The sequence below is a fragment of the Sceloporus undulatus genome, chromosome 4 (assembly GCF_019175285.1).
Source record: "Sceloporus undulatus isolate JIND9_A2432 ecotype Alabama chromosome 4, SceUnd_v1.1, whole genome shotgun sequence".
NCBI classification, from domain to species: domain Eukaryota; kingdom Metazoa; phylum Chordata; class Lepidosauria; order Squamata; family Phrynosomatidae; genus Sceloporus; species Sceloporus undulatus.
Window position 1 is genome coordinate 148,834,962 of NC_056525.1, and position 13,101 is coordinate 148,848,062.

Sequence of the window (13,101 nt, forward strand, 5' to 3'; positions counted from 1 at the left end):
AGAATGGAAGAAAGGGCCTTTGAAAGGACCAAAGCTCTCTGTGTTGTTAAACTGATCTTAGTAGGATGTAGCAGTTCTTTCTCTCATTTGTTTGTGTGAAGTCTGAAAGTCATTATTGAAAGCTTCAGCTTGTATTATAGTTGAGGTGTTAGGCTAGGCTAAACTCCGCAAAATGCAAGCATTTACTCTCCTTTTTCTGTATCATCAATCTTTCACACTCATCTCAAACCCCCTAATGTAACAGCAGGTTTCTGAGAACTACTGGTTAAAGGTACTTTTGCTTTCGGTGCACTATAAACCTTCAAACCTTAGTGTTTTTCGCTGCCCCCTGTAGATTCTGTGAAGTCTTTCTCTACCAATTCCCTGCTCTGTATGTTAGACCCACAAAAACTGCAGATCTGTACAAATCAGATTAGTATTACATTAGCCTTGGTTTTGTGATGCATATTGTGTCATGAGATTTTATTTTAGCCTTTGTTTTAGTGGCAGCTAAAAACAGGTTGGATTTTTTTCAGGTCAAACTTCTATTGCAAAAGTAATTTTTATAAACACTGTTGTTTTCTCATGCTAAATCGTTGCTTTTTTTTTAAGGTTTCTTTTTAACAACATTTTTTGTCATGGAATGAAAATCTCTTTGAGTATGAAACTGTGCAAAGTGGCCCAGGGCCCTGTCTGCACATTGCAGTCATTGAAAACTGGTGCATGTGGCAGCTCTTACCAGTTAGTGAGGTGCTTTGCTAACTGAATGGAACAAGCCGTTTTTCACCACACCAAGGTGTGTTGTTGGATGTGTTTTGGGGGCATGAGCATTCTAGATAGGGAAAGCAGATGAACGATCTGCTGTGTGGTACTGAACCACCTTGTCAAATGATTTGAAGAGAGTTCTCCAAGCATGCTATGGCTTGCTTGGCAAAATAATTAGATTAGTGATTCTTAAACTGTAGTTTGAGACTTTGGACTTCTGCTCCAAGGTTTTCTGAGCATTGGCCATACTGCCTGAGATTTAGGGGAGCTGAAGTCCAAAACCCCTCAAGGACAAGAGTTTGAGAAACACCGATTTAGGTTACAATTGTATACCCCTTCAACTGTGAAAAAGCACAGATGAATGCTGCACAGTTTATATCTGAGTAGACATGTACAGGATGACATTTAGTGCATTTTTAGGTAGTAGATAAATAAAGAATACACTGTAGTGAAAAACCTCTCAGACATATATTAATTTTAAAAGCACTGTATTCCATTTCTACAAATCTTTTGAGTTTTAATTCTGTTCTTCAGCTCTGTGACACAGATCTTAATAATACCAATCCAAAACACATTTATTTGAGAAAAAAATGTATGCATTCAGCATATCCACTCTAAATCCATGGATTCTGCATTAACGGATTCCACCAGCCATTGCTTCAGAATATTCCACACCAAAATAAATAAATAAAATCCAAAATGAAAACCTTGATTTTGCCATTTTATATAAGGGACGCCATTTTACTATGCCATTATATATAATGGGACTTGAGCAGCCACAGGTTTTTGTATCCATAGGGTCTGTGTGTCCTGGAATGAAACCCCAGAAGATAAGAAGATACCAAGGGCCCACTGTATTACAGTTTATCTATTTTGGAATTTAGGTTATTGCTAGTAAAGTTCCTTGTGTGTATGTGGTCTTTATTATTCAGAATTGAAATACATTCAGTGAAATAGACATACATACAATTTCACTTTAGATGTGTTGGTTTTTTTTCTGCCATGGACAAGTATCAAGAACCTGAGCATGTAGCCCTTCGCAAGAGACAGTGTATGCTGTGTACACAAATTGTCCTATATGAAGATCTCCATAGAGGTATTGGTATTGATCTTCATGCGGTTGCTTTTTTACAATCCCACACATACAGAGAACAAGAGAAAAAGAATAAGAATTAGTGCAATCCTTCCCTCATCTTTTTTCTTTTTTCCAACCATTGATTCTAATAGTTCAGTGGCTCTTCATTAAATTTATGAGAATTGACCTGCAAGTGGAAAGATCTGTCTGTCTGTCTATACATTTGTTTCATGAGAAAGGAGTATTTTTTAAATCATCTTTTGTTTAATACAATTGGGACGTCAAGAGATTTTATCAACAAATTAAAATGAAAAAGCAGCTGTTCATTAGACCTCCTTCAAACTTAAATTTGATGTTCTTATTTTGTTTTGAATATAGGATATAGCCATAGTAAAAATCAAAATTTTGTTTCTGAATCAGTAGTAGTTTATTAGGACCTGACCTCAATGCAAAAGACAAAAATATTAGTGAAATGCCTCATTAATTACAGAACCATAATACAATTTCTGTGTAATAAATGCCATGCAGATAACTAAATGTAATAGCACATTCTGGTATTGTAAAAAACAACAACTGTGAGTCTTGCAATATTCAACATTAAATTAATGTAATTGTCTGAATTGCTAAATTATTGAAGAAGTGAGTTATTGATAAATTTAGAAAAGGGAATATATTTTTATACTCTGTATAAACCATTTTAACTAAACTTTATAAAATACAACTTAAATTAATTGAAATAATATCACAATCATGCAAGTTCGTGTCAGTGTTAAAATATTCCTCTGTATAATATAATCTCTTATTTACTCATAGTCCTAATTGTAATTAACACAAAATAATTTTTGAGCCCAAATTCAGGAATGTACATTACTTAAAAGCATGGGAATGATTTTTAAAGTTTTTGTTATATTTCTACATTTGTTTCAGTGGGAACACCTTACTACATGTCTCCAGAGAGGATCCATGAAAATGGATATAACTTCAAATCAGACATCTGGTCTCTAGGCTGTCTCTTGTATGAGGTAATATTGGCAACTGCAGTAATACTAATTTGTTGATATATGCTGTGTTCCAAAGTGGTTCTGTCCTAAAATCTTGTTGCTCTTTTTGTCCTGTTGTTTACTTAATAATTTATTAGTATTAAGCAGAAGTGTAGAAACTTGACCTTTTACAGCTAAGCTTGCAAAAACATGAACATATTCTAGAGAGCACATTAAAACCTGTGAGAAAAATTAACCATATTCTGCTCAAAGCAAATTGTGCCGTTAATGGAAATGATTTATTCTGGGAACTGCACCCTTAGTAGCACACATTCAGTACCAAGGCTAGCTCTGTCTAGATAAAAGATCTAAATCATATCCACTGGACACACCAAGCTTGTAGAAGTAACCAGTGGTTATGGCAAACTAAAAAAAACCATAACACCCCTCCGATTGCTAAGCACTGAATCTTTAAAACATTGCAACCTTAAACTTTGTAGAATGATCTGGTTAAAACTATTGGGGCTAATAGGGGAATTTAAGCAGCACATAAGGAGCTGTCAAAATGTTTACAATTATTAAAAACACAAGATCACTGTTGGATTAATTAATATCTGGCAACTCTACTTCCTGAAGAATCTGGAGGAAAAAAATAATGTGGTGAGCAGGTACTCATTCATTCACATATGTACATGCTAATTATAGTGCCACCCTTTCCTCTAGTTTAATGTTAATGATACAGCAATCAGCAAGATAACCAAGTTGAACCAAATCCTTCAGGACATGCACAGATGCTCCCAAGATTTCTCCCACAGGGTTATACTACTGCTATCCAAATACTCTCTAGAGAAACCCTCCCAGCTCAAAAGCTTCCAGGTGAAGTGATGAACCACCTGCCTCATGATTCAGCAGAACTAAACCAAACCTTTCCATCAGGATAAACACCTGCTAGTACAGACTGGGGATTTTGTGAATTATCTGTTCATATTTCACACCAATTTCTCCTCCCCCCCCTTAAAAAAATCAGTTTGGTGCCAAAATTATATCTCTCTTTATCTCATAGGCACACATACTCACAGGATAGAGATAACCCTGTTGATAATTGCAATTTCAGTGGCCTTTGGAGACTGAAATCTTCATGTCAGAGTTCATCTTAAAATAATAATAATCTGGTCTAGACCCTTATTCCTCATGAATATCCCTTTAATGTTGACCCTGTTGCACCCATGGAGAGCCCCACTAGGACTGCTTGACTTCTCAAGGGAAATAACTTCCCAGGTGCCCTTGATACTGTGATTGGCATGGATCTATTGTGCTTTTAAAACGGTTTTGTAAAAGAAACAGTATCTGAACCCTAAAATCTTTATGCTTTAAATTTCTAATCCAGAGTACTGGTAGGTCTAAATCTGAAATGGGAATTGGAATGCAAAAGGAATTCTTTTCTGTAATATCCACAATGATCACATATGGCATGTGCATTCAGTTTACTGCAAATTTCAAGACTGCTATCAAAAAGTGTATAGTAATTAAGTGCTGCATGGAAGAATTCTGTTACAGGTCGGTCTCAGTTTAGGAATTCTGAGAATCCAATCATGTTGCTACTAGCAGTGTGGATTTCTACAAATTATACTATATAAAATTAGTAGCTATTTTAAAAATTATTATTAACAGTCATCCCTTTATTTTGGCCAGCATTGCAATATAGTTTTGGAGACGTTTGCACTTAGTAGGGGTGTATCTGTTGGCTTATATTACAAAGGATTTAGTTTTTCTCTCTTTCTCAGTCAAATCAGTAGGATGTCATTAAATTTTAGATTTCCTAAACATTTCTCAGATTTTTCAAACAGATCAAAGATTAGACATATGAATTTGTTACGCAGCAGAATAATCTTGTAAACAGATTACTCATAAACTGGTGCAAATGTGTATATGGTTCATGGTTATAAAAAGGTATTTCCCACTTCCTAAAATTAATGACCAGTCAGCCCAATTTTATTTGGCTGTCCACTGATTTTGTCCACTTGAAATCCATGGAGCCATTGTTTCTGTGTACCCTGATATAGTCCAGTTATTTGCAATATAATTAAAGTACCTGTAGGCCAGCTCACAAAATGGTTTATATGGAACAGATTGCTAATTTAGTACCATTAACAGCAGTGGGTTGGAAAAAGTACAAGCACTTTAGTTTAGCTATGCTATGGAATGGATTTCTTTGCTCCTGATTTGCTCAATATTCTAAAAATTAGATGCAATTTAAGATGATTCAATTAATTTCAGTTTAGTTCCATTCATCCATTCTGTTCAACTTAATAGCAGGCAGACTTGAACCTTGTTTGTGACATCTGTAAAGGTCTTTCTGACATTTTCAGGGAATTGTCCTTCAGTTTACATTTTATTTGACTGTTAATTTCTCTCAATTTGGTTAGATTTTCATCTAAACTTAATTTCCATTTGTTTTTCTGTTCCTTGCTATTGTATGGCCTATCATTTACAGTTTGATCACCATTATTGCCTTTGTCTGCTACGGGGATTTTTAAAGGTTCATTTTACAACCAGAAAATTAGACTTTCAAATATTCCTGAGATTTCCCCCCCCTCCAAACCTCACCACCAAAAACATCTCTAATCACTGTGGTTTTAATTGATATGCAACAAGGTAGACTTTACTAATTAAAATCAAGATGCCATGCTTTTGCTACATGGACCTTTACATGGAAAAGTAGGTTTTACACATTTCCTTTATTGTTCAGCACAGCAATTGCATCCGTACAGGGTCGTAGGTTGGTGGCTTACAGTTCCCCCCCAAAAAAGAGAGTGAGTGAGCGAGAGAGCGAGCAAGCAAGCACACATTGCCACCAGCCCCGAAGACAGACAGTGGGCTTTCGTCCCTCAGACACCCCCAGAATACTAATCAGGAAAGTCAGACCCTGGAGGTCAGGGAGCAAGTCAATCATTCTAGCGATCGTCTCAGTGTGGAGGATCAAATTAGCCTGAAAAATTCAGCTGCTGGGAGGAGAGGGCGAGCAGCTGTCAGGGGCAGCAGCGAGATGCACTAATGAACCAGATGAATAGTGCAAAAGCTTGAAAATAAAAACAGGACAGTTGACATTTTTCATCTGTCAAAGCAGGAGATGCATGAAAATATAGTATTCCTGTTTTAACTCCTTAGGGGACATTCAGCTTTTCTTTCTTTTCTTTTCTTTTTCTTTTTTTTAACACTCTACAGCGTTCAAACAAAAGTACCTTTTTAATGAACACCTAGTGTACCAACACTGACAGTCCCTGGGTTTATTTTGAATTTTCTGCATAGGAGCAGTTTCTGTTGTTGGGGTTTCTAGCTTTGATTTTGCTCACGTTTAACTCCCTCCAAAAAGGAAGGGCATAAATTATGATGTTTCAAGATTTAATATTATGGAGGACAATATGGTTGGAAAACCGCTTTCCTTAAGAGCCTTAATCCCTTTGCTCTTAGGGGCTTAAAAAAAGAGAGAGAGAGAATATAGTATTTATGATTGCCAATTAGTCTGCATAGCTCTGATGGGTTTTGATATTCTTGCTATAAAATTGCTGCATTCATGTGTATTTCTTTTAGAATTTTCCTTTCCGGGTGTCTTCTTAATATACCGCTGCTGAAACAAGTAGCATTTTCAGCAGTGAAGGAGTTAATGTTCTATCTGGAAGACCACAAGACAGATGAGAGCCATTTTCAGCTTGTCCTGTCCCTGCTGAAGCTCACTGAGTAGCACAGCATGGACTAGCGTGTTTCACACACACTCTGTCTGTCTGGGGAATGTACACATTGTCCTTCCAAAATCAAACTTATTAGCACATGTAGAAAAGGGTGACTGACTTTGGGGCAGCGCTGCACTCTGAGCAGTGCTCACGCTGCTGTGGTTCAGAGATTTAAAGGGTTTGGAAGGCAATGTGAACATTTTTCTACAAATCCTTTCAAAGTTACCAACCTCATTGTGCTATTTGTTTGCCTTTGAAATGTCAGGAGCTAGCACTGTCTTATAATAAAAAAATAAAGCCACTAATGATATTTTAAAATTGTTCTTTTTCTTTAAATGTGTTTCAACAAAAGATGTTATGTTTAGTATATAGAGTTGTGTCTGCAAAACAGGTTTAAAATGCTCCCCCACCCCACATGTGATGTGCACAACTTACTCATGCTAGTACAACATCCAAGTTACATGTGTTTGATTCCATTCAGATGTAATGGAGAATTTTGTGCAGAATTTTGTGTAGCCTTTGTCTTTTATGTTCCTAGCTATTACATTTAAAATAGAAAATAACTCTCCACCTTAAAATTAGATGCTGTCATATTACAGTAGCTATACCCTAAAGACACCAGATCCCATCTGATTTTGGAGGTTAAGCAGGGTCAGCCCTGGTTAGTACTTAGATGGGAAACCACCGACAAGTGCCAGGTGCCATAGGCTATATTTCAGAGGTAGGAACCAACAAAACAGTCTTCGAGTATTCCTTCCCTAAGAAAACCCTAGGAAATTCATGGGGTTGCCATACATTGACAAGAGAATTGAAGGCACATGCACACAAAGATAGGGATGTGAAAGTAAAATGGATCATGACAATTAATTTGAAAAAGTAAAATGGTAGCCAACAGAATAGCTTGTGTGTGTGTGTGTGTATGTGTGTGTGTATGCATATATAAAGATTAGTTTTTCAAAAACTAAAAATTAGTTAGATGCTGTAGGGAAAATGCTAAAATTTATCCTACATCAAGGAATGTGTCCAGTGGAAAGGGGGTGTAGCTCAGTAGTTGACCAGATACTTTGTGTGCAGAGGTCCCAGGTTGTATCTTAACATATTCAGGCAGGAATTGAGAAGACCCTCGACTGAAACTCTAGGGGAACTGCTGCCAGTCACTATAGAGTGTGTGTGTGTGTGTGTGTGTGTGTGTGTATAGCAGGACTGTGTAGCTCTCCAAATCTTGTTGAACTACAACTCCCAGCAGCTCTGAACAGCATAGCCAATGTTGAGGAATGCTGGGAGCTCTTATTCAGTAACATCTACAGGACCACCCAATTTCTACCCCATTTGTAGAAAATAGTGAGACAGATGGGGCAATAGTCTGATTCGGTCAGTTAGTTTCATATCCAGCTTCTTGTTGGTTGTAAAAAGAAAAAGTTGATTCATAAGAAACTGCATATGAACATATATCAGTGTATATGAACATATGACGTTTTCCAACTTCATTGGTGTCATTTGGGAATGCACCCAAAGTCCTAGGGGTGGGCTACAAATAGATATAAATAGTTGATCAAAATCATGTTCGGGTTTTATAGAGTATGCTGTAATGCTTCATGTCTTATGCAGCCTTTGAAGAATAGATGATCCTTTTAATGCTGTTATATTGTACTGCATATTGTACATGAAGGTTATATGACAATTTTATATATATATATATATTTCGGCTTTACCATTATATTTTGACAAAAGTTACTTATTTGATGCAGAAAAATATTATTAAGACAAATATACTGTAGAAACCAACTTTAAGTTTGTGCACAAACTCATGTGTGCCCAATGAAGTTCATAATATTTTATTTCAAACCATGCCATGTTACAGATTATTTTGGAAACTTCTCATGGCTTCAGATGTAGTTCCTTCCTATATGGAAAGTGTGTTGTAGGAGGTGGGGTAAGAGCTGCCAGAAATATAAATGTAGAGCCAGCATGGCACTAGCAACAATTTTTGTTGTTGTTTATAAAGATACTTTGTTATGTAGGGAAAATGGCTTCACAGTCAAATTTCTGAAAAATATTCTAGTTGCAAAAATACATTTCTATTATTTCCAAAAATGATATAAATTAGCTGTAATGTTAGAGTAGCCCATTTTACTGGCCCTCAGCATGTATCATTTAAATGACTTGAGGAAATGCAGTTGGATTTGGGGAAGAACAAAAAACAAATTTTAAAAAAATCCAAATGATGATGCAACAATTTCTTTAATGACATAGAGTATTGGTTCCCTCCCTACTTCTAGCAAATGTATGATTAATGTTCGCATCCCTTACAAAAGTAATATCACATTTGAAGATGAAGAAATATTAATTTCCAATGTTTGAACCACAAATTGAAACACATACAATACTGTAAGTGAACAAATTGAACTTTAAAAAAATAAGCTTTTAACACTGTGCATAAAATGCAAATCCAAATTGGGCAATTAGATTCTGATTTATTCAGGAAAAAAAATAATGAGCGATGACTTGTGAGTCTTCACATCACACACTCAAGGACTCAAGCCACTGTTTGTTGCACCTTCTGAAAGTTCATCTCGGCTTCTGGGGATGTGGGCACCCCAGACTGGGAATCCCAGCATAGGAAGAGCCAATGTCACATACTTGCTAACCCAAATTAAAGGTATCTCCTTCCCCTTATGCAGGAAAGGTAGCTCCTTGAAATGGTACTTAGTTATTTGAAATAGTATCTTTCAATGCCAAATAAAGGTCACACACTCAAAAGGTATATTTGTCCATCTTTTCTTTCTGTATATACAGATGGCTGCATTGCAAAGTCCATTCTATGGGGACAAAATGAACTTATATTCTCTATGTAAAAAGATAGAACAATGTGACTACCCACCCCTTCCATCAGATCACTACTCAGAAGAGGTAAGTAACATTCCTTTTCTCAGCACTTCCTTGGAAGTAGTGGTATGATAACAAGTGGTGCATGGTGAATGGTACTTCAACCTTACAGTTTGCCTGGTGATCTGAGATGCAGTTCACAATGTAGATGTTTTCTTGCACAGCTCCTATTCATTTCAGTGGTAGTTTTCGTAACAAAATTTCCCTGTCTCTTTGTAAAGGACTGAACAGTGTGTCACTATGTTTTCTCATCCCTGAGCTTGACTCCTGAAGTCAATAGTGTACTCTCAAAGCTTAAATATTTGAGTGTACTAGTTCTGTAGACTACTGTGAGGTGGACTGGTTTCTGTTTAGATCGCTTTTGATATCTGAGTTTGATTTCTTCTGCTGTTTGCTCTTCTATGCAAGTGATTAAAATGCAGACTATATTATATGGGAGAAATCACTGAAAGTGAATGAAAGCAGGTCTTAAATATCCTCTGTTTCAGTTAACCAAAGAATAGTGAGCAATAGGATTTCTTACATTAATCAGTATGATTTTTTTCTGTCGTGCTCGCTTGATAACTGTTTGTCCTTTGTGATTACTTCTTAGATATGGTAAAAAAACAACAACAACACTGTATTATCAAAAGAGTCTGTAATGCCCCACAAAGGATGCATGGACAAATGGGTTTTCAAACTGGTCATTTATTTTAAAAGATATTTTTTATTGTGGAAACATTATCAGCACAATCTGTCCCTGAACAACCTTAGTCTGTGTTTACAATATGTAGCAGAGTTGCATTCCCGCCTCCATACATGGGTTCTCTGAGCAAGTATGCACAGATACATAAGTACTATGTGAGACTGTCACAGGGAGCCTGTATGTTATTCACTCTGTGTATAGCTCTTCCTGAGTTAAGGAGCATATGCTCAGAGCCCATGTTTCTTGACCAAGGGAGGTTTGTACACTCTTCCCATTCCCGGTGACAACCTGATGCAGGTCTGCTGTGCACATCTATATGCATATGTGGCAATGGGAAAAAAAAGTGTGTGTGTGTGTGTGTGTGTGTGTGTGTGTGTATATATATATATATATATATATATATATATATATATATTCATAGGGGTCCCATTATTAAAGGGGTAGCAGCTCATGCCTGGAGAGTCAAAGATTTAAGAATATACTGTGGTTTCCCCAGTGACAAACTTGTGCTAGTGATGGTTTGTTTTCATTTTGATGCTGAAGATGGTTCAAGAAATGCACATACTGAAAAACAGCAAAGGTGAAAAATTCACTCTTATTAACCAATCTATGTATGCACATGAGAGGAAGGTATACACTTGTCTCCTGCGTCAGAGTACATATATTTTCATGTATGTACTTTATCAAGTACAGAAATATTCTCTCCTAAGTTTGAACAATGTAAATTTATATCAGCTGCAACCCAAGAAAGAGGGTATAGCAACATATTCTAGTTCGGTGTACATGAATTAAAGATTATGTTGAAATGCACATAAACGTCCTCTCTGAAATATGTTTTGTAAGTATTAAAGCTTTGTACTGCTTACAGAATGGAGAGTAACTTGCAATTCAAAACCTCGACTCCTCTTGCTTTTCACGGTTTGGATTATTAATAAAAGATTGCAGTCCAGGAATTTTGGGTCTCTTGAAAATTCTTTGTCATGAGGTGTGACAATCCGTACAGTTTTATTATTATTGTGACAAATTTTTTATTTGTATGTGTGTGTGTGTGTTCATTCTCAGATGATTAGAAAGATACTATGAGGTGGAGGCAATTCTGTCCATTAGGGTGTGCAACATATCCTTAATGTAGGCTTCCCAATTAACTGTTGGGTTCTCCCCCCCCTCCGCTGCCAGTAGCCATTTTTAATTATTACATTTTTTTGTGTAGAATATAAATACGGCATTTCAGATCCGGAGGCCTGGAAATACAGTAGGGGTGTGAACAATAATGCAAAACGATAGCAGGAATGTCAGTGGCCGTTCTTTGTTGTGTCATTCATGCTGTCTTCCTTTTTCGGCGAGGCGCATGAATATTTCACGTATCTGCATCCTCATCCTCTATTCTTCTTGACTAATTTTCAGACTGTCTGCATTTGCATTTCACATGGTAGCTGATTAGGCGATGCCGAGCGCGGCAGCGAAGCCTCAGCAGGCGGTTGCCATGGTGACCTTCAGCAGGATTTTAATGATGATACCACTAGTGGTTCGTTGAAGTCGGCCTGCCTGGAGGGCTACTTCGCTGCAGCTAAGTGTGAAGTTGGATATATGGATTCTCAGCCAAGGGGCAAATATCAAAGTCCAGCCCGGATAGAAGGTCTTGGTACTGGGAATGGAAATAGATTCCACTTCTTCTTTTCTTGTTTTTCCTCTCCAAATTAACTTAGTCTGCATAGTTCCCACTTTTGGAGAGGGGTGGAAAGCACAAAGCCTTGTTATTTCCCATTCAGATTCAGGCAGATTTGCTTTAATGCCACCCCCCCTTTTTTTTTAAAGAATCATTTCGCTATACAACAATCTAGGAAGAACATCTAGATTTCTGTTAGGAGGATGGGAATAATTTCTTAAGAAGAGTGGCGATATATTTTAATGGCATTAACACAGAGCGTATTGTTACTGGAACAACTCGGGAGTCCAAAATCCTATGTAGTATGAAACTATATACAGTGGACCCTTGTTATACGCTGGGGTTTGGTTCCAAGATCCCCCCATGGATAACAAAATCCATGGATGCTCAAGTCCCATTAAGTATAATGACATAGCAAAAGGGTCTCCCTTATAAGAAATGGAAAATCCAGGATTGATATTTGGAATTTAACTTTTTTTGAACATTTTCAAGCCATGGATGCTTGAATCCGTGTATAAAAAATCTGTGTATAAGAAGGGCCGACTGTGGTATAAAACTTTTAAAAGAGGGAGGGGATGCATTTAGCTCTCCCCCCCCCCTCTCTCTTATAATGTCATTTTAATTTTGAAAGTCTTGAACAGACTTGCTATAGCAGAACAAGAGGCAGGCTTGAAGTATCTCTGACAGACCACAGGAGCATCCCCAAGACTTCTCCTTGGAAATATAGACTTCAGGCTGTTATCTAGGTTGAAAAGTGCACTCACCTGAGCAGTTGAGTTCAGGGATCACTGAACAATGAAATCCACTTAAATTTTTTTGCGAATAAATTTGATGAAGGAATTTTGCTCAGCTCAATCTGCTTTCACACTGGACTATTTAAAAGAAAGAAAGAAAGAAAGAAAGAAAGAAAGAAAGAAAGCCTTCTTCACATAACAATACACTAAGATCCATTTTAATATTTTGCCCAATTGCTTTTTTATAATGTTGCTGTAAATTGATTCTGTTTGATCTTTAATTAGCATTTAATCCAATTGAGAGAGACCAGTTATGAGTCCAATGTAGAGAGTCTGAGTTCAGAAAACTCTTTCTCCATTAGGGTTACCAGCATAGAAACTGGAGGTAGTAGCTGTACTTTTAATGTTTGTATAGAAGAGGGAATTTCAGAAGGTATTGCTTGTTACGTGGTTGTGTGGCAAGAAACACCTGCTGAAATTCCCTCTTCTACACAACCATTAAAAGTACTGGAGCCATTCCCAGTTTTCACTCTTACAACACAATTCTGTATAGTGTACATTCCCCACTGAAGCTCACACACATCCTTCTATTCATTCACT

At 36.9% G+C, this 13,101-nt stretch overlaps 1 protein-coding gene across 2 annotated transcripts in view; it reads left to right on the plus strand.

Annotated features, from left to right (window-relative positions):
• NEK7 (NIMA related kinase 7) overlaps positions 1 to 13,101 on the plus strand; it is a 74,594-nt gene that overhangs the window by 52,887 nt on the left and 8,606 nt on the right. For both annotated transcript variants that reach the window (XM_042464118.1, XM_042464119.1), the window contains exons 8-9: positions 2,747 to 2,841; positions 9,327 to 9,440. In XM_042464118.1, the coding sequence (XP_042320052.1) occupies positions 2,747 to 2,841; positions 9,327 to 9,440 (209 nt within the window). The remainder of the gene's footprint in view (positions 1 to 2,746; positions 2,842 to 9,326; positions 9,441 to 13,101) is intronic.